The sequence below is a fragment of the Mustela putorius genome, unplaced genomic scaffold (genome assembly GCF_011764305.1).
Source record: "Mustela putorius furo isolate JIRA1106 unplaced genomic scaffold, ASM1176430v1.1 tig00003850_pilon_pilon_pilon, whole genome shotgun sequence".
NCBI lineage: Eukaryota > Metazoa > Chordata > Mammalia > Carnivora > Mustelidae > Mustela > Mustela putorius.
Genome location: NW_025422002.1, coordinates 17,585,640 through 17,604,672, shown reverse-complemented (window position 1 = coordinate 17,604,672; position 19,033 = coordinate 17,585,640). Strand labels below are relative to the sequence as shown.

The 19,033-nt window shown below is 61.4% G+C and overlaps 1 protein-coding gene across 1 annotated transcript in view; it reads left to right on the top strand.

Annotated features, from left to right (window-relative positions):
* PLXNA1 (plexin A1) overlaps nt 1-18,433 on the top strand; it is a 49,452-nt gene extending 31,019 nt beyond the window's left edge. The window contains exons 17-32 of the mRNA XM_045063397.1: nt 145-238; nt 400-639; nt 728-871; nt 1,211-1,445; nt 3,915-4,057; nt 5,529-5,785; nt 6,038-6,104; nt 8,651-8,797; nt 8,908-9,067; nt 9,804-9,907; nt 10,175-10,271; nt 10,613-10,803; nt 10,991-11,160; nt 12,794-13,006; nt 13,103-13,253; nt 14,958-18,433. Of these exons, the coding sequence (XP_044919332.1) occupies nt 145-238; nt 400-639; nt 728-871; nt 1,211-1,445; nt 3,915-4,057; nt 5,529-5,785; nt 6,038-6,104; nt 8,651-8,797; nt 8,908-9,067; nt 9,804-9,907; nt 10,175-10,271; nt 10,613-10,803; nt 10,991-11,160; nt 12,794-13,006; nt 13,103-13,253; nt 14,958-15,053 (2,509 nt within the window). The 3' untranslated portion in view covers nt 15,054-18,433. The remainder of the gene's footprint in view (nt 1-144; nt 239-399; nt 640-727; nt 872-1,210; nt 1,446-3,914; nt 4,058-5,528; nt 5,786-6,037; nt 6,105-8,650; nt 8,798-8,907; nt 9,068-9,803; nt 9,908-10,174; nt 10,272-10,612; nt 10,804-10,990; nt 11,161-12,793; nt 13,007-13,102; nt 13,254-14,957) is intronic.
* Nucleotides 18,434-19,033: the final 600 nt, after the last annotated feature.

Genomic DNA, 19,033 nt, shown 5'->3' with positions numbered 1-19,033 from the left:
GGTTGGTGCCATTGGAAGTCCAGTGCACAGGGATTCTAACCTGCCCACTATCTTTGGGGAGCTCGACTTTATGTCTGGCCCAACCTGTGTGTGTTGGGCCTGGGCAGAGCTTCCCCCCGCCGTGACCCCCTACCCATCTTCCAGCGGAGGGACCCTCCTAACGGTCACAGGCACCAACCTGGCCACCGTCCGCGAACCCCGCATTAGAGCCAAATATGGAGGTGTCGAGAGGGAGAATGTGAGTCCTTGTGGGATCCCTAGCAACTTGTGCCACTGTGGGGTGGGGGAGGGGGTACGGAGGGGGTGGATCCTGGGGAGGGAAGGCGGCAGCCACTCGTCCCTGCTGGGGCCTGACTGTGTGGGGAGCATCCAGCCCAACATCTACACCTGTGTCCCCAGAGCTGCCTGGTGTACAACGACACCACCATGGTGTGCCGGGCCCCGTCGGTGGACAATCCCACGCGTAGCCCCCCGGAGCTGGGGGAGCGGCCCGACGAGCTGGGCTTCGTCATGGATGACGTACGCGCCCTGCTGGTTCTCAACGCCTCCTCTTTCCTCTATTACCCGGACCCTGTGCTGGAGCCACTCAGCCCCACGGGCCTCCTGGAGCTGAAGCCCAGCTCCCCGCTCATCCTCAAGGTGGGCCCCCATGAGCCTGGGGTTGGGGGGCCTGAGGGGGAGGGCTTGTGGGGCCATGGGGCTCTCTGGCTCACCCCCACCCCTGCAGGGCCGGAACCTCCTGCCTCCTGCGCCCGGCAACTCGAGGCTCAACTACACGGTGCTCATCGGCTCCACACCCTGCGCCCTCACTGTTTCAGAGACCCAGCTGCTGTGCGAGTCACCCAACCTCACGGGGCAACATAAGGTCACGGTGCGTCCAGGCCCACCCAGCCATGTTCTGGCTCCAGCTCTGGTCTCCTGGGCCCCACCTGCCTTCAGCCCACTGACCCTGCCCCACCCAGGGCAATCCTGACTCTATGGCTAAGCCCCAGACTTGCCTCTGGCCCAGAGAGAGGGCAGTTCAGCTCTTACTCAGCCCTGAGGGCCCCTGGTAGGTCCAGCACCTGCCCTGAGTACCCATATCCCCACCTGCTGCCCGCTCCAGGCCAGGGGCAAGTGCCATGGGTCTCTCAAGGGGCATGGTACCAGTGGCCTCTGGAGCTTCCAGTGGGCAAGGGACCTCCTGAGTGGCCTGTACCCCCACCCCCAGGTCCGGGCTGGCGGCTTCGAGTTCTCGCCAGGGATGTTGCAGGTATACTCGGACAGTCTGCTGACCCTACCTGCCATTGTTGGCATTGGCGGGGGCGGGGGCCTCCTGCTGCTGGTCATCGTCGCTGTGCTCATTGCCTACAAGCGCAAGTCTCGGGATGCTGACCGCACCCTCAAGCGGCTGCAGCTACAGATGGACAACCTGGAGTCCCGCGTGGCCCTGGAGTGCAAGGAAGGTGCGTTGTCAGAGTCACAGGCATGCGTGCATGTGTGTGGGGCAGGCAGTGGCTTGGGGACAAAAGGGGTAGGCTTGCTGAGGCTGCCACCCCATGTGAGCTGGGCCCTGTCCTCCCCACAATTTGGCTCGGTATTCAGCCTTTTGGTGCCTTTGCTGTACAGGCGTGGGCAGACAGGTGAGGTTCTGACCAGGGCCTGCATCTAGGCCCTGGGGTTAGTCTGGCCTCTGTGGATGATGCCAGAGACACAGACCCTGGAGCCACAGAGCTCGTGTCTGTGAGCCTGCTTGGCTGCAGGACCTCGTGTCATGTAAGACACATGACCTTTTCATGTCTCAGGTTCCTTGTCTGTAGGATGGGCATGGCGATTCTGTCCCTGGGGTCAGGCACGGCACCAATGAGCCGGGGCCCTCTTTTTAGGCCCTGAGTACATAACACACCTTGGCCGGTAGAGGTCTTTGTCTTCTAGGGGCTGTCCTGGGAATAAGGCTTCAGCCTAGCCTCCTATGAGGGGCATGTGTCCCTTAGGACCCTGCTATGTGAGTGGTGGAGATCAGCTTAGGGCCTTCAGTAGAGAGACGTCGTGTGGGCTTTTGTGCAGGGTGAGTCTGGGGCGCAGGCTGGCTTCCAGCATGGCCAGCCTGGACCCTCAACTTCATCTTCAGCAGCCTCTCCCTGGGATGCCCGGATGAGCACAGGGGGCAAGCTCAGCCTTCCTGCTGGGCCCGGCCCCACCCAGTCCCTCATGCCATGCCTGCTCCCACACCCCCCTTCCCTAAAACCTGCTCTCCTGGCAGCCCCCAGTGAGAGTTGGCAGACCCCAAGGGCAGGAGTGGGTACCCCAGAGAAGGGGATATGTCCTGGCAGGCAGGGGTCGCCCCACCTCCGTCCCACATGACCCAGAGAGGCCAGTGTGCCCCAGGCCCAGGCTCCTCCCCGGCAGAGCAGATACTGCTCTCCCTGCCCATGCACCGAGTGTGCTGCTGCAGAATGGGCAGAAGAGAGGCAGGCATACATGTCGGGGGCTGCAGGGAAGCCTGATGGCCTAGGATGGAGACCCTGGGCTGTGTGGTGGCCACTTGAGTGGGGGCGGGTTTGGCTTCTGTGTGTGCTGCAGGCTCTAGGCACTAGACAGTAACCTTGGCCTGTGATGGCCAACCTTAGACCTGCTTAGCTTCTCTGGCTGCTGCAAGGTGGCACTGCAGGGCTGGGTGACCTGGACCCTGGGCCAGCCTGGGATGGCCCCTTTCTCTTCATGGCTCCTGGCTTGCCGGGGCGGTTGCAAGGGGTGGATGGAGCCACACTCATGGTCACTGACAGGTGAAGGACCTGTCATAGGGGCTAAGAGCAACCTCAGACATTTTGCAGATGCTGGCCATAGCTCTGGAAGGCAAGTGGTGGGAGAGTTCCTGTTTGGGGCATGAGGAAAGGGACCTGAGCAGGAAGCAGGGTGTGAGGCCCTGGGAATGGCTGCTGCATGGGGACCTCGTGCCTGCAGCAGGCCTGACATTGGGCTGTTGGTAGCTTCATGGGGATTAGAATGTCCCATCCGGTCAGGACCCTGGCCTGTCTGAGAACTGAAAGGTCGTGGACCAGCCCAGCCATCCCGCAGGTCACAGGCAGGTGTGTGAGCCTTGTGTGGGAGTCAGGTGGCCTGGATGGGGAGCTCCGTGGACAGGGAGAACCTTGGGAGGGGGCAGCTGTATGCCGCGGCCAGCACACAGGACACCTTTATCTGCCAGCATGGCTTTGGGGGCAGAGGCCAACGGGTGCTGCAGGACCAGCCAGGCCGTGATAACCAGGCGCTCGGCAGCAGTGCCTAGGAGATGAAGGTCCCGGCTCTTAATTAAACCTGCCAGTCGGCCCCTAGCCTGCCTCGCGTTCCTCTGGCTCCTGATCAGATAGTGCCTCCCCCGTGGCGCTGCAGGGCAGACACCTCACAGCTCTGGAATGTTCCATTGAGGCCTGCCCTAGCCCTGCCTGCTTTTGTTTCTGAAAGAAACAGAGCTGCTCCAAGCAGGGTGGGCGATGGAGAGGGCCCAGCCCGGTGGGTGGTGGTTGTCAGAGTGGAGAGCTCAGGGGCCTGAAGAAAGCCTCCTGTCTCCTCTCCCTGGCCACATCCTCTTCTTCCCGGCAGCTATGGCCTGGGACCCAGGGCGAGTGATGTGTGCCCTTAGGTAGTAGAGGAATCCGGCCCCCAGAGCTTCCCTGCCCCCCAGTGCCAGGGTTAACTGCAGGAAGCCCCTCTCAGCCCGGCCCCAGGCATGCCACCTTCTCTGCTCTTGTCTGGTGCCTCCTGTGACCCATCCGAGGGACAGAAGTTTTGTCCACATGTCAGCGTTGGAAGGCCTGGGGGTTTCCTGAAGGTTACCCAGCCAGGGAGCAGCAGAGCCCGAGTTCAAGCCTAGCCCTGAGGGGGTGCTGCTGGGGCTGGAGGGGTACCTGCCTTGACACCTCGTGTGGCTGCAGCCTTTGCAGAGCTGCAGACAGACATCCATGAGCTGACCAACGACCTGGACGGTGCCGGCATCCCGTTCCTTGACTACCGGACGTATGCCATGCGGGTGCTCTTCCCTGGGATTGAGGACCATCCAGTGCTCAAGGAGATGGAGGTGGGCTGTCGGCTGGAGCTCACGGGGACGTCTGCCTGCTCCTGGGACCCCTGGGAGATGGCCCAGATAGGTTGGAAGGGCCCCTGGGAGGCAGGGCCCTCGGCTCCCTGTAATGCTTCTGCTGTGGTGGGGAGACGGACCTGGTAGGGGCCTGGGGCGGGGCTGGCCCGCATTCCAGCCCATCACCGTGGCTGGAGCTTAGGCTCACTGGAGCCTGCCTCTGTTCCAGTGAGGCCTTGGGTATGTCATGTGCCACAGTGCCCATTCACTGGGCCTGGCTGCTGGCTGTTGGGATGCTGAGCTTCGTAGGGCAGGGGCTCTGCTCTGTGGGCTGGGAGGTGGGGGGCCCTGCAGGAATTTGCATGGCTCTTTGGGGTAAGTGTGGGGCTGATGGCAGAATGGTGGCCCTCATGGAGCTGGGTTTTTGGTTTGTGGAGCTGTTGACGGTACTTGGGCTATGGGCGTGAGCTTGCTGAGAGGAAGAGGGCTGGACCTGAAGTCCTCTAGGGGCTCCCCAGAGGCAGGTAGGTGCCTAGTCCTCAGCTAGGAATAGGCAGGGGCTCAGCAGTCATGCCATCCAGCCAAGGGCATCCCATCTCTGCACGCTTTGGATGTGGGGGATCCCATTCCCTGTCACAGCTCTGTTGGTGGGATAGTCCCTCTTGAGCTCTGCTGGAATGGGCCTTCCTGTCACTCTGGCTCAGGCCTGGATAACCAGGGCTGCCCAGCAGCTCCCCATCCCTGGGATGGCTGCCACGTTGAGGGCTCCACGTGCTTTATCACGTCTCTTTCCTGATGTGACCATCTGCTGTGTCAGACTGAATGTTCTCTTAGTTATGAGTGTATTCTACTTGGGTCTTGTCACCTATCTGCCTGGGCTGGCAGCAGTGGCACTGGCAGCTTCCAGCATAGTCTGGTGGGGAATCTCCTGTTTTGCTGTGCATAAGAGAGAGAGTAGGGTCCCTGGAGCCAGCCGTCCCTGCACTCTACCCCCTTTCCCCACTTCCATGTCACATGGCCCTGAACAAGCCTCTTTCTCTTCTGGACTTTGTTGTCCTCTGTGGCGTGGGGACAGTGATTTCTGTTGTGAGTGCAGACTGAGACATGGCTGTGCTTTGCTGGTGCCCAGCATATGGGGCATTGAGTTCAGTTTCCTCCTAGCTGTGGGAGAAAGGCTGCAGGAGATGGTGGTTCCAGGATCCGACTGCAAGGAGGGTGGCCCTCGTTCTACACATTGCACTGACACTGGTCTGCCCCGGTCCCTGCCTGTGATGGGCTTCTCAAGTAGTTTTCTGGACACATTCCCTCTGCCGAGGACAGTTGAGGCCCCAGGACCTGTTAGGGCAATGTGTCACTCTCTTGTAAGGCCCCCCTCTGGCCCTGCCTTCAGCCTTCCTGTCCTGCCTCTCTTGTGGGACCTGGGTGCCCCTCCGGGTCTGAGTGTACCCATGGGTTGCCCCCTCTCCCCCAGGTGCAGGCCAATGTGGAGAAGTCACTGACGCTGTTCGGGCAGCTGCTCACCAAGAAGCACTTCCTGCTGACCTTCATACGCACACTGGAGGCCCAGCGCAGCTTCTCCATGCGGGACCGGGGCAATGTGGCCTCACTCATCATGACGGCCCTGCAGGGTGAGATGGAGTACGCCACGGGGGTGCTCAAGCAGCTTCTGTCCGACCTCATTGAGAAGAACCTAGAGAGCAAGAACCACCCCAAGCTGCTGCTGCGGCGGTGAGCCCAGACTTATGCCTGCGGACATGGGAGGCCGAGCCAGCGTGTTGGGTGCGGGGACCCTGCCCCAGGCCATGCCACTTCGGGCACCCAGCGGCACCAAGCCAGAGTGGTCCCACTCAGAAGCTGGGCTTTCTGGGGCAGAGGGCTGGGGGTTTCCAAGGCAGCCCCTTCAGCGCCCTTGGCGGCGGTGGGGCGGGCACAGTGGGCTGTGGAGTCAAGCCCCCACCCCTGTCCATGTTGTGCCCCCAGGACTGAGTCAGTGGCAGAGAAGATGCTGACCAACTGGTTCACCTTCCTTTTGTATAAATTCCTGAAGGTAGGTGGTGGCTGAGGAAGAGGGAACATCCGAGATGGGGTGTTGGGCAGGCGGATGGGCTCAAGGGCATTAGAAGGGAGAGGGACGGGCAGGGGCGGGTCTCAGCAGGCACTCCCCCAGGATGTGTGTCCTGTTAGCCTCTTTCCTCCTCCTCCTCCTGGAGGCTGACCACTCCTCACCCAGCCCCGAGGCGGGGGCAGACACCCTAGAGGTGGTGAGCATTTGGCTGAGCTGGAGTTTGGACCCAGACCCACGTCTCAGTGGCTAAGCCCATGGCCTGGGGCCAGGGATGGAGGGGATGTTTGGGCAGGGGCTTCTGTGTGGCCAGCACTGGCCAGCCCCAGCCTTGGGGGCTCTTGTTGGTGACTTTATTTTGCGAGAGGGTGGCCGCCTGGGCCTTCTCTGTTGCCTGGACAGGCCTCCACCCTCAGAAGATGAGCTCTGGAGGCCCATGGCCAGCCTCAGAAAGGGGTGGAGGCTAACTACGGGTCCAGGTGGGTTTTGTTTGGGGTGTGAGTAGTGAGATTGCTTACTCACCATTTAGAAATAAAGGTGATTCAGACATAAATGTCTGTCTTCCCTTAAAATCTGAAGGCTTGGCAGGCAGGCCCGTAGTCTTGAGAGGTGGAGGGTGGCGGGGCCCCATTGTGGCCCAGTGTGCGTGCTTTACGTGTGCTCCTGCCTGGTCTCTGGTGTCTGGTTGAGGCCCTGCAGGTGGCCAGGGTCATAGGCAGTGGGGCCCAAGGGCCATGGTATGGGCTGGCACAGGTGGACTGGGGCTCACTTAGACTGTGGTTGCTTCTTGGCTGTGGACCTCAGCTGCCGGGGTTCTCACTGAGTCGAGGATAGCGGCGGACCCTTGGAGGTGCCTAGGGCATGGTCTTACCCTGAGTTGGGGGGAGGTGTGAATGGGGCACAAGGGCAGGTAAGAAGGGGCAGGAAGTCAGGTGGATGAGGGACTTGAGCACAGGTATGAAGGAAGGGAAGGAGTTAGCCAAACAAGGGGAGAAAGGCCCTAGAGGTGCGTGCCAGCTCCAACTGGGGGGAGCCAGGGCTTGTCCCGTGGGGCCCACGATGGGAGGGGATAGCAGCACGCTCAGAATCCTGTGCACGTAGCAGGTGCCCTATAAGCACGTTACCGTTGCACAGAACTGGTAGCCAGTGACAGACTTGTGCCCATCTTGTGGAAACTCGCTTCTGTGCTGATTGCAAAGGGTACTTACATGCTTGTAAAATGGTGCTCTGTAAGCCAAGGGAAGCCCTGCCTCTGTTCCTCCCTGTCTGGACCTGACTCTCTGCCCCCAGGAAAAGGGGGCTCATTCTGACATCTGGTCTGAGAAGCTGGACTTGCTGTGTGAGTGGGACTCTGGAGCCACAGACGGACGGATGGAGTGCATGGGCCTGGTGCCATCTGAGGGTTGTGCTTTAGAATCGCCATTGGGGCTTGCTTTGTGGAGGGGCGGAGACATGGGGGATAATGAGTAGAGGGACAGGGACAGGGAGGCCACGTTTACTCAGAGCACCACTTCTTCCAATTCCTGTTTGCCCCTTCACCATGCACATGAGGGAACGTACTGGGCCTGAGGGGATGGCCCAGGGCCACGAGGGGGCAGGTGACCATGCTGGGACTCCCTGCCCGTACCTGCTGTAAGACCAGGTGTCTGAGACTTGCCTGGGCTGCCTTTGTCCACAGCAGAGACCTTGGGAGAAATTTCTGGTTGTAGGGACAAGTGGAGGCAGAGGCTCTGAGGCGAGGACATGCTGAGCTGTTGGAGGTATAGGCAATGGTCTTGGTGGCCACAGTGTGGGGAACCAGAGGGAAAGTGGTCAGAGGCAGGGGCAAAGCGGAATTGTGCCAAGTGCCGGGGGCCCCCTTCAGGGCATCTTGGCCATGGACTTCTGTGTCCCACAGTGCTGGACAGTCGCTGCTCTAGGTCAGTGTGTCTGCACCCATGGTTGCATTGGCTTACTGCCTTCCAGTGATGGAAGGAGGGGCAGTCCTCTGCCTGCCGGGCTGGGTCCCAGTTGGGTGGGCCTCCAACATCCAGCTTGCCACCTTGGGCAGTGCCGTGAGGCCTAGGGTCCACAGTGCCTGGGGCTGTGGGGTGGGCCCAGGAGCCTAGGCTTTGTCCTGTGTGTGGTGCTGGCTGCTCCTCTTGGGCTCCGACAAGCGGGGTTCTGGAGCACAGGCAGGAGGCTGTGGTGCTGGGCCCACTGAGGCCTGAACTGGGGAAGCTTCAGGGGAGAGTGTACCAGCCTGGGTCTTACTTGGCATAAACCCAGCTTGGCCACGAGGCATTTCTCTCCGTGTGCTCCCGGCCCTAGTGGTTGAGGCCGCGCTAGAGTTTTCACTTGGAAGCTCATAGGGGCAGCTTGAGTGGCCCATTTATTCTCTTGCACTGTCTTCATGGGGCTTTCAAACCAGGGTTCCGCTTGCCTCTTTCATTGCGGGAAGCTTGCACACAGCTGTGTGGGGGGCGGGGGGGGAGCAGAGGCGGAAGCCCCCAGGTATCCTGGACACTGCCTGACTCACCTGCCTGCTGCAGGAGTGCGCGGGGGAGCCGCTCTTCATGCTCTACTGCGCCATCAAGCAGCAGATGGAGAAGGGTCCCATCGACGCCATCACGGGCGAAGCCCGCTACTCCCTGAGTGAGGACAAGCTCATCCGGCAGCAGATCGACTATAAGACCCTGGTGCGTGCGAGCCCAGCCATCCCATGCAGCCCTGCCCTCCCCGTGCCCCCTAGTGCAGCGTGTGCCCCTGGAGAGCCAGGGTTTGATACGGCCCCCTTCCCTGCCCGCAGACCCTGAACTGTGTGAACCCCGAGAACGAGAACGCACCTGAGGTGCCAGTGAAGGGGCTGAACTGCGACACGGTAACTCAGGTCAAGGAGAAGCTGCTGGATGCCGTGTACAAGGGTGTGCCCTACTCCCAGCGGCCAAAGGCTGGGGACATGGACCTGGGTGAGCCTGGCTGCGGCTTGGCAGTGGTGCCACTGGGGGGCTCCGGCAAGTTAGCCATAGGGGGTTCTGTGGGAAGGGCTGTGCTCTGGGCTAGCTCTGGGAAGTTGCTGCTGGCCAGGGTAGAGGGGAGAAGCAGGAAGTCCATTTCAGGAGCCACTGTCCTGCAAGGGAGAGAGGCAGGGAGTGGGTTCCCATGCACCGTAGGAGCTGAGAGGCTGTCAGAGCTGGCATCGGGGGCCACTTGGCTCATGAGCCAGACAGGGGCATCTGCAGAGCTGGAAGGGCTAGAGCAGGCAGCAGAGGTAGAGGGCCTGGGGGTCCCGTGGTAGCAGTGACCAGAGAAGCCAGAGCTGGGGCCTTAAATGCCAGGCTGAGGAGGTGGGCCCAGAGCCCTGGAAGGCAGGACATACCCACAGCAAGGCAGCTGCCATGGGGCGGGGGTAGGGCTGCCAGAGGAGGTGTGGGCGGGGCAGGGACACAGGACCTCCCTGCAGTGGTGTGTGTGTCCTGCTCAGAGCCAGAGCTGGGAAGGGAGCTTAGCCTCGAGGAGGGGAGAAGCCTTGTGTCTCCCTTATTCTGCTGTTCCAGGCCTCTCACTGAGTGTCCACAGGGCACCCTGTCCCCTCAGGGCCTGTCCGTCCCCTCTGCTGGGAGAGGCCAGCATCTGGCAGAGGGAGCAGTAGGTGGGAGGTGCCTGCCCCAGTGGTCCGCCCCTCCAGCGCTCTCTTCCCTGCAGAGTGGCGCCAAGGCCGCATGGCCCGCATCATCCTGCAAGATGAGGATGTCACCACCAAGATCGACAACGACTGGAAGAGGCTGAACACGCTGGCTCACTACCAGGTGACCCCCGCGACTTCCTGACCTTCTGGCCAAGGCTTGGCCTCTCTTCCCGGGGCTCCGGGGCAGTGCAGGAGCCAGCGTCCAGGCCCCTCTGAGCAGTACATCCCAAGAAGAAGATATAGGGGCCCACACAGCCCTGCAGGTGTACTTCTGGGGAAACTGAGGCTTGGAGCAGTGAGGCGACTGGAACTCCAGGCTCAGAACCGGAATGGGGGTGTCCTCTGGGACTGATGAGGGGTCACATGTCTCTTGGTTCTCTGCCTGCAGGTGACAGATGGGTCCTCGGTGGCCCTGGTGCCCAAGCAGACATCCGCCTACAATATCTCCAACTCATCCACCTTTACCAAGTCTCTCAGCAGATACGGTGAGCGGGTGCTTGGGGACAGCAGGGCCCGCAGGCCAGGGCAGGCGCCTCCCCACGGCTCCCTGCACAGGCTGGGATGGGGTTTCTTTGTGGCTCGTCACTTGGAGAGATGGCTTTTCCCTCCAACATGGAGGCTCCCTTTCCCCAGATCATGCATTAGTGGTCCTTTCTGCCATTGCCTCAATGTCTCTGTCTGTCCCCAGCAACCCAGGGCGGTGGGGCTGTTGACTCTGCAGTTTTCAGCTCGGATGGGGGAGCTGCCAAGGCCGCCCAGCCAGCAGCAGAGTGGGCATGGGTGCTAGGCATGGAGGGCACCCCACTGACGGCTGGGGTCCCCACAGAGAGCATGCTGCGCACAGCCAGCAGCCCCGACAGCCTGCGCTCACGCACCCCCATGATCACGCCCGATCTGGAGAGTGGCACCAAGCTGTGGCACCTGGTGAAGAACCACGACCACCTGGATCAGCGGGAGGGTGACCGAGGCAGCAAGATGGTCTCAGAGATCTACCTGACGCGGCTGCTGGCCACCAAAGTAGGCTTTGGTGGGCGGGCGGTGGGGACGTGGCAGGGACACCCAGGCCCAGGCCTCAGAAAGCCATGGTCAGAGTCGACCCCTTCCCCTTGGCATTATCCTATGGCCGCACAGGCCTGGGTGCCTGAGATGGCAAGGGGGCAGCCCGCTGGCCCTCCTGGAGCTCTGTGCCCTCTCCTGCCTGCAGGGTACGCTCCAGAAGTTTGTGGACGACCTGTTCGAGACCATTTTCAGCACAGCGCACCGGGGCTCAGCCCTGCCACTGGCCATCAAGTACATGTTTGACTTCCTGGACGAGCAGGCTGACCAGCACCAGATCCACGACTCTGACGTGCGCCACACATGGAAGAGCAACTGGTAGGTTCCGGAGGGCCGGCGTGGCGGGTGCAGGGGTGTAGCCCGGGGGTAGGGGATCGGGCTGGGGAAAGTGGGGGCTAGGGGGGCTGGCCCCAGGGACAGGTTTGCCCAGGTGAGGATAGAGGCCCCCAGGCTCACCATACCCATGCTGAGGCCAGCCACCTGAGGGGGGGCCTTCCTGATTCACCCATCTTGGGGGCATCTGCCGCCTCCCCGCCCAGGTCCTCTGCTCCGACTTGCAGGACCTGCCTTAGGGGTGGGAGGTGGACACTTGTGTGTGTGTGTGTGCCTGTGCATTCACGAGTGTCTCTGGGTGTGCGTGGCTGTGTGAGGGTGTGTGAGTGCCGGCTTGTGTGTGAGAAGCTGGAGCAGTGGAATGGGCCATGCTGGCCGGCTGCAGTGAGGAGGACAGTGAGAGCCAGGGCTCCCCACAGGGCCAACAGCCACTGCCCACACTGGCTTTCATCTCTCTGAACTTGACCTTGGGCCCACGGCACCATTCACCCTATCCTTACAGGAGCTCCCGTGCCTTTGGCCTCTGGCCTCTTCCTCCCTTGTCCCCTGGTGACCTTAGCCCTCCTAGGACTCTGAGATCTACACGCTACTGCTTCACAAATCTGGGATGGAGCCTTGACCCTTGTTGGGGCCTCCAACTCCAGCTGTGCTCCGTGAGAGGGTTCCATGGGGCACTGGAGAGGAGGCAGCATCGTCTAGGGTAATTTTCTGTGATGATGGAACATTCTAGATCTGGGCTGTTCGGAGCCTTGGCTAGCAGCCATGTATCACGGAGTGCAACCAAAAATCTGGACTTTTAACTTCATTTGGTTCTTTTTTATTTTTAAAAGACTTGTGTTTATTTATTTGACAGAGATTGTAAGTAGGCAGAGAGGCAGGCAGAGAGGGAGAGAGAGGAGGAAAAGGAAGTAGGCTCCCCACTGAGCAGAGAGCCCAACTTGGGGGCCGATTCCAGGACCCTGGGAACATGACCTGAGCCGAAGGCAGAGGCTTTAACCCACTGAGCCACCCAGGTGCCCCTAATTCTTTTTAATTTAAACAGTTAACATGGGCTAGTGGCTTGTGCATACCTTAGCTGATGGCTGTCCCAGAGGGGGATTTTAGATGAAGAGGTCAGCTCTCTGTGGGGCTGTGTCTCCTGGACCTCTTCCCGGTCTTGCTTCCAGGGCCCATCTGGGTAGGAGGGGTGAGCCAGCCCAGGTTTGACCTGCCTTGGTGGTGAGCCTTCTCCTGGAGGGGAGCCTGTCTAGGTGTGAGCCAGCCCCAGTGGTGTGCCTTTCATGGGGGTGAGCCAGCCCAGCTGTGTGTGTGACCCTGATGTGAGCAGGCCTGGGAGGGCTGTGGCCATGTGCAGGGGGAACCCAAATGTGAGGGGGCACTGTTGGGTCTGTACATCTCATCTATGTATGCCTGAGGATGCGGAGGGGCTACCCTTCAGGAGGTCCTGGGAGGTAAGGATGTGCTCACCAGGAGTCCTGGCTCTCAGTTTCCCTACATCTGTGGACATCCATGACCAGTGTGAGGGTCGGAGCCAGGAAGACTGCAGGCCCTTAAGATGGGCCCTTCCCTGTGCCAACCGGAAGGCCCTGTCTGACTGTGCACCTGGGCACACCCACAGCTTGCCTCTGCGCTTCTGGGTGAACGTGATCAAGAACCCGCAGTTCGTGTTCGACATCCACAAGAGCAGCATCACAGACGCCTGTTTGTCCGTGGTGGCCCAGACCTTCATGGACTCCTGCTCCACGTCGGAGCACAAGCTGGGCAAGGACTCGCCCTCCAACAAACTGCTCTACGCCAAGGACATCCCCAACTACAAGAGCTGGGTGGAGAGGTAGACAGCACCGGATGGGCAGGCGGGCGGGGGAGGGGCTGGGACCCCGCTCACCGCTCCCCTGCCGCCCTCGGCCCACCTGCTGCCCCGCCATAGGTACTATGCAGACATTGCTAAGATGCCCGCCATCAGCGACCAGGACATGAGCGCCTACCTGGCGGAGCAGTCGCGGCTGCACCTGAGCCAGTTCAACAGCATGAGCGCCTTACACGAGATCTACTCCTATATCACCAAGTACAAGGATGAGGTGAGCATGTGCGCTGGTTCTTGCCCGCCTGGCTCAGACCCCTACTGCCAGGCACAGGCCCTCTGACAAAGCCCCTGCAGCTACCCCGGCCCCTGCCCATGCCTCAGGCTGGCCAGGCACCTCCTGCTGTTCCCCCTCTGCACCCCGACTGTCGTCCTTGCTCACTAGGGCAGGGAGGGAATGCTCTCGTGACTCCCTGCCAGTCCTGGGCTACACTAGCTCAGGGATCGTGCTTCTGGTCACTGTGGGGCGTGGGGGAGTGGACGGCTGTGTCTTTCCCATGTGGAGACTGTGGGTCAGGTAGTGACTGTGCCCTGAAGGCCCTGTTTGCAGGATTTATCGGCCTGGATGGCTGTCTCCAGGGCAGGGCAGTGGGCCTTTCCTTCAGTTTCAGCACCTTCCCCCATTGACTTGGAGTGAGGCTTCAGGAGGCCTCCTAGGCATCTGTACCGAGCTGGGGCTCCCTGAGTTGTCTGGGGAGGAAGGATGGACTTACAGGCTGGACTAGAGAGGACACAAAGGCCTAGAGCAGCAGGATGGGCCTGGCCAGTGCTAGGACCCTGAGGCCAGTGTGGGCTCTGTGGCAGGACCATAGAGGCCAGGATGCTGAATCAGCTGGCCCTGGGGGAGGAGTAGGGAAAGCTGAGGCAGGGTTCATCCCTTGGTATGCAGGCCTCAGGGAACTTGGGCTGTTCCCCAAGTGAGCTGGGCAGTCAGGGTTTGGAGCTATGATTCGAGCCAGATAGCAGGGGACGAGATGGGGGCAGGGACCAGCAGAGGCTGCAGCCATGCTGCTGAGCTGTGGGGTTCACGGGCTGGGTGTTGCCTCTCTGACTGGGTGTGGGCCCATCTCCAGACCTGTGGCTGAGTGACAGGAAGTAGGGCAGGCTGCAGGAGATACAGGTCTCGGGGGCGTCCAGCTATTCAAGTGTGAGGGGGCAGACTGGAGAGTGCAAGAGTTTCGGGCTCTGGGCCCAAGTGTGGGGTCGGCAGCTGAGAGAAAGAGGCACCTATGTAGGCGTGGAGGAGGCGGCCGCAGAGGTGAGTCCAGAGCCGGGAGGGGCAGGCAGAGCCTTGGGACTGAGAGCCAGGGACAGCCCACGTCCAATGGCCAAGTGCCGAGGAGGACGAGTGACCTGCAGGGTGGGGACTGAAGCCCGCCTTCTTGCGGCCCTCAAGGGGAACCGGGAGGAGCTAGCAGTGCTTTCTGAGAAGTCCTGTAAGGGGTGCAGAGAAACAGGTGGTGGGTTGCGGGACTTGGGGGCAGGGAGGTGGTGATGGGCTGTGTGCTGGAGGGCTGACAGCCAGCAGGACCCAGGAGCATGGGCAGAGGGTCCAGCAAGCGCTCAGCACCTCAGGTGGAGCTGGGGTGCAGAGCAGGCTGTGAGAGGTGTCCATGCCCCAGAAGGCCAGGCCCTGCTCAGACAGACCTGCACCAAGAGGGTCCAAGGGCTGGCTCTGATGAAAGCCCGGGTTGGGGGACAGGGTCGGCGTACTGACCTGGGGGACTCATTCTCCACACGGGGATCCTGGGAGTCCAGGCTCAACCCAGGACCCTCAGCGCGGTGCTGGCTCCAGAGTCCCTGCGGGTTGTGGCAGGGTGACTTGCTTCCTGGACAGCCCCCACCCTGAGATTCCGTGTACCCACCCCATGAGAGTAGGCAGCCCCGGCCAGGCCTGCTGACGCCCCGCCTCCCGCCGTAGATCCTGACAGCCCTGGAGAAGGACGAACAGGCGCGGCGGCAGCGGCTCCGGAGCAAGCTGGAGCAGGTCGTGGACACGATGGCCCTGAGCAGCTGAGACCCTTGGCCGTCACCGCCCAGCGGGAGTTGAGCAAGAGGGCCCGCATGGGTGGCCTCTGTCCAGCAGCCTGAGCTGGGAGGCCTTGGAGGCAGCCTCGCCCCCAACTGTGCCTATGCCAGGGCGCTCGGGGCCAGGCGTGTGGTCCAGCATCCTCCTGGCCCTCCACCTCCTCTTCCTGCCTGGCAAGGGCCCCGACTCTTCGTGGTGTGGGTGACAGTGCCTGCAGCACCTCCTGTGCCCAGAGCTGCTCACCACAGGGCGGGTGGGGGGAGCCCTGGTGTGACCAGGGACTTCTCAGGAGGAGAGGGTGACCACCAAGGACCTGGGGGTATGGCTGGAGCCCTCTGGGAAGGGGGTAGCCGGCCTGTTCCATCTCCTCGAGGCTGTGCTGCTGAGGTCAGAAGGGCCAGGACGAGGGGCAAGGAGGGCCACCGCCGTTCCTGGCGTCCTGTGCGGAGTGGGAGGCCCGGGCCCCGGATGGCATCCCCGGGGGGAGGCCGAATGCCGGGGGCCCGGCCAAGGGGAGCTGAAGTCGTCCCCCTGCCGCCGCCCACCTGCTGCGTCTGGCACCCCCAACGCTTGCTGCTGCACCACCGCCACCGTCCTCCCAATTCACCGCGTGCTCTCTGCGGCCGCGGCCGAGGCCGGAGCGCCACGTCAACCTCGCCCAGACAGGCCCCAGCTCCCTCCTATGGAGGGGCTGCAGAACGGCTCGCTCAGCGCCCCCGCATGACTTCCAGAAGGACTCGGTGACTCCTCTCCTGTCCTCAGGGCTGTGCCTCTGGGAGCCACTGGGGCCTGGGGCTCTGGGCCATGAGCGCACGTTCCCATTATTTATTCCCCCGCAACGCCGCTCCTGGCACCAGCCCCTGGGTGGGCTGTGTTCTCCCCGGCCGCGTGGGGCTTGGGAGCAGCCCCCTGCCACCCTTCTCCCTCATACCCCTCTGTGTCCCCTGCTCTCCATGCCCACCTTCAGCGGCTTCCAGTCCAGCAGCTCTGCAGTGCCCCTCACAGGCGGCGGGACATCTGGGGGACTTGTTTTGGGTTTTTTTTTTAGGGGAACTCTCTGGGTGGGCACTTGGGGCTGTGGCAGGGCCCCTGGGAGGAGGACACAGTGACCAGAGGGCCAGGAGGTCAGCTCTGCCCATCCGGCCCTCAGTGAGCAAGAAAAAACACATTTTTAATTAAAAGAACTCTGTACATATATATATATATACACACATATATATATATGTGGCTCTAGCCTCAGTTTCCAGCCCCAGTGGGGTCCTGTACAGTTAACTGGAGGAGGAGAAATTTTACGAAGTAGAATAAGGAAGTTGAGGCAGTGGGAAAGCAATGCCAAATGGTCGTGGAAGTGGCCAGGGCCTCCCTGAGTGGCGTGCCCCCAAGGCCTCTGGTCACCCGACCTGCGGGCCACCCTGTTTTCATTGTGACGTACAGAGGAGAGAACTCGCCGGCCCCTCGAGCTTCCAGGGCGCGGGGCCGTGGATTCCTGCATGACCGTGCTAGCGTTTAGTCTGACTTGAACTTTTTAAAACTGCAAGTGTTGAATACTAGAGGTTGTTAGACCCCTTTTTTTATGTTTTTTTTAATTAATCAGTCACTTGTGAGCGCAAACAAGCGGCCCGGCCCCTTTTCATGTTCACTTTTTTGACGGTACTCAAGATTCCCATGGACTTTAAGGGACAGCTAACTGTGGCCAGCCCTGCGCCCACGGGCTGCCCGTCTTGGGGTCCCCCCTCCTAAGCAGCGTGAGCCACACCCTGGAGATCAGGTCAAGGGTTGCTTCCTTCCGTGGGGGAGCTCCATGAAGGCTGAGCACTCCTGGTGCAGGAAGCTGCTGGAACAGGCCAGACAGGGGGTCCCAACGGGCACCGTGCAGGGCTTGGGCCTCCTGCTGCAGTGTGTGCCCTGCTGGAGCTCAGGCCAGCCCCCTGCCCCAGCGCAGCCCCTGTGGACTCATTCCTCGGCAGCCAAGTTGAGGCTGGTCTGGCTGGAGATCTGGCTGTCTTTTGGTAGCCACTCGCCTTGGCCTAGATTGTCGTCCCCCAGTACACTCCTGCCTCCCCTCTGATGTCGCCTGGCAGTGCCTGGGGCCAAGCCTCCGTTCCCCTCCCCCCCAGAAAGTCTTCCCAGGGTGCCGGCTTCTTTGCGAAACCCCCGTTCTTCCACTTCCATGAGGGTCAGGCTGGGGCTCCTCAGCCCCTGTGTCCCTCTGTTCAGAATCCAGTTCTGGCCCCTTCCTCTGCCCTCCCTGGTCCCCGCAGAGCCAAGCCTCCTGTGCCTGCCTCTGTGAGGCAACAGGTTCAAGGGTGGGGCCTTCCCTGTGCCCTTGTCACCTGGACGGTGGGCAGGCAGGGCAGTGGTAGCAGAGGGAGGCCAAGCACTTTAGCAGGACCTGTTTACATGCGAGCCCATGGAGCTGGTCCCCAGCCTGCCTCACCCCTGCAGCAGGTTCTTTGCTGGCCTTCCTGCTGGTACATGCTGTTAGGCCCTGCCTCTTCCTCATCACTACTTCCCAAGACCCTCCCAACTCTGTAGCACCCTGCCGGCACCTCTGCACATCCCTCTGGCAGGGGCTCTCACTCCAGGCACTGGCACGGGGGCCTGGCAGGGGCCTGGAATTGAAGCCCTGCTCTGTGCAACGAGGGTGGGCTCCCTTGCCTGGAAGGCCCCTCTGCTGCCCCAGGGCTCCGGGGATCCAGGCCTCAGTGTGGGAAGCAAGGGCTCCCAGCCTGTCCCAGACACTGCTGCTGTTGCCTGCTGTAGGCCACGCCTCTCCACCCCCCTGCCTGGCCTTCCCTGTGCTTCCCTGCCCTTCCCCAATCCGCAGGGTCTCAGGAGTGCCCCCAGACGACTCACACCTCGGTCTGGGAGCCTGGTCTCTCCATATACCTCGAGCTTGTCCTGTACTCCCCAACCCAGGGCCTGAGGGGCCAGGACTGGGGGCTGGGGAAGAGGGACCGGGGGGGCCCAGACGGATGGCCCCAAACCTCCCTCCTGCCCTCCCTAGTTTGGCCTTGCTCAGAGTACCCACACCCCGGTTCCCCAGTTCTGGATCTGATGGCTCACGTCGTTGGTGCTACACAAGCTAGAATAGATATATTTAGAGAGAAAGAAAGATATTTTTAAGACGAAGCCCACAATTAGCTGTCCTTTAACACCACAGAGACCCCACCCAAAAGAAGAGTGATCACTTGGCGGGCCGGAGCTGCCTGCCCAGCTATCGCGGTCCTGCAGGAGCAGCGCGGCTGGCGGGCAGTCGCCCGCCGATTGTGTAAATATACGGCTATTTCCTATTTTACTGTTCTTCAGATTTAGTACTTGTAAATACACGCACACACATTAAAGAGAGATTAAACATTTTTGCTAAACCTCTTGGCTCCAAGTGTTGGTTGCTGGGAGCGCTCGGGGGCTGGGCCTGTGGCCCAGCAGGTATACCCCACGCTCCAGCCTTGTTGCCTGCGTGGCACCAGGCCCCTTGCCTGCTGGGCTGGGTGCCTGATGGCCCCCAGTGGAGTTCACACCAGCACGGCCCCATCACTCCAGAACTGCCCGCAAGAGGAGGCTCTTGGCCCCCACCAACTTGCCCCAGCCTGGGTATCTGGGGACCTCGGATGCACCCTGGAGCCACCAGCGAGATGGAAGGTCACTGAGGCCTCAGCCCCTTGGGGACCCCACTCACGACTTCCCAGAGTTTCTCCCGGTGCTTCTTCTGGGCAGCCGACTTAGGAACACCTGGCTTGGAGCTCTGGTTCCTGGGGGGCCTTGCCGAGATGCAGACTCCGCTCCAGAAAGCCTGGAGGGGCCCAGCCGCCCCGGGGATTCCAGGCCTCCTTGAACAGGGAGGGCTGGGAGCCCCATTGACCAGACTCTCAGCCAGGAGCTTTCTTCATGTTGGGAACCCTGCAGCTGAGGAACCCAGTAGGGAATGTTGGCCTCTGCAGCATAGATACACTCTTCCATCCCATGAG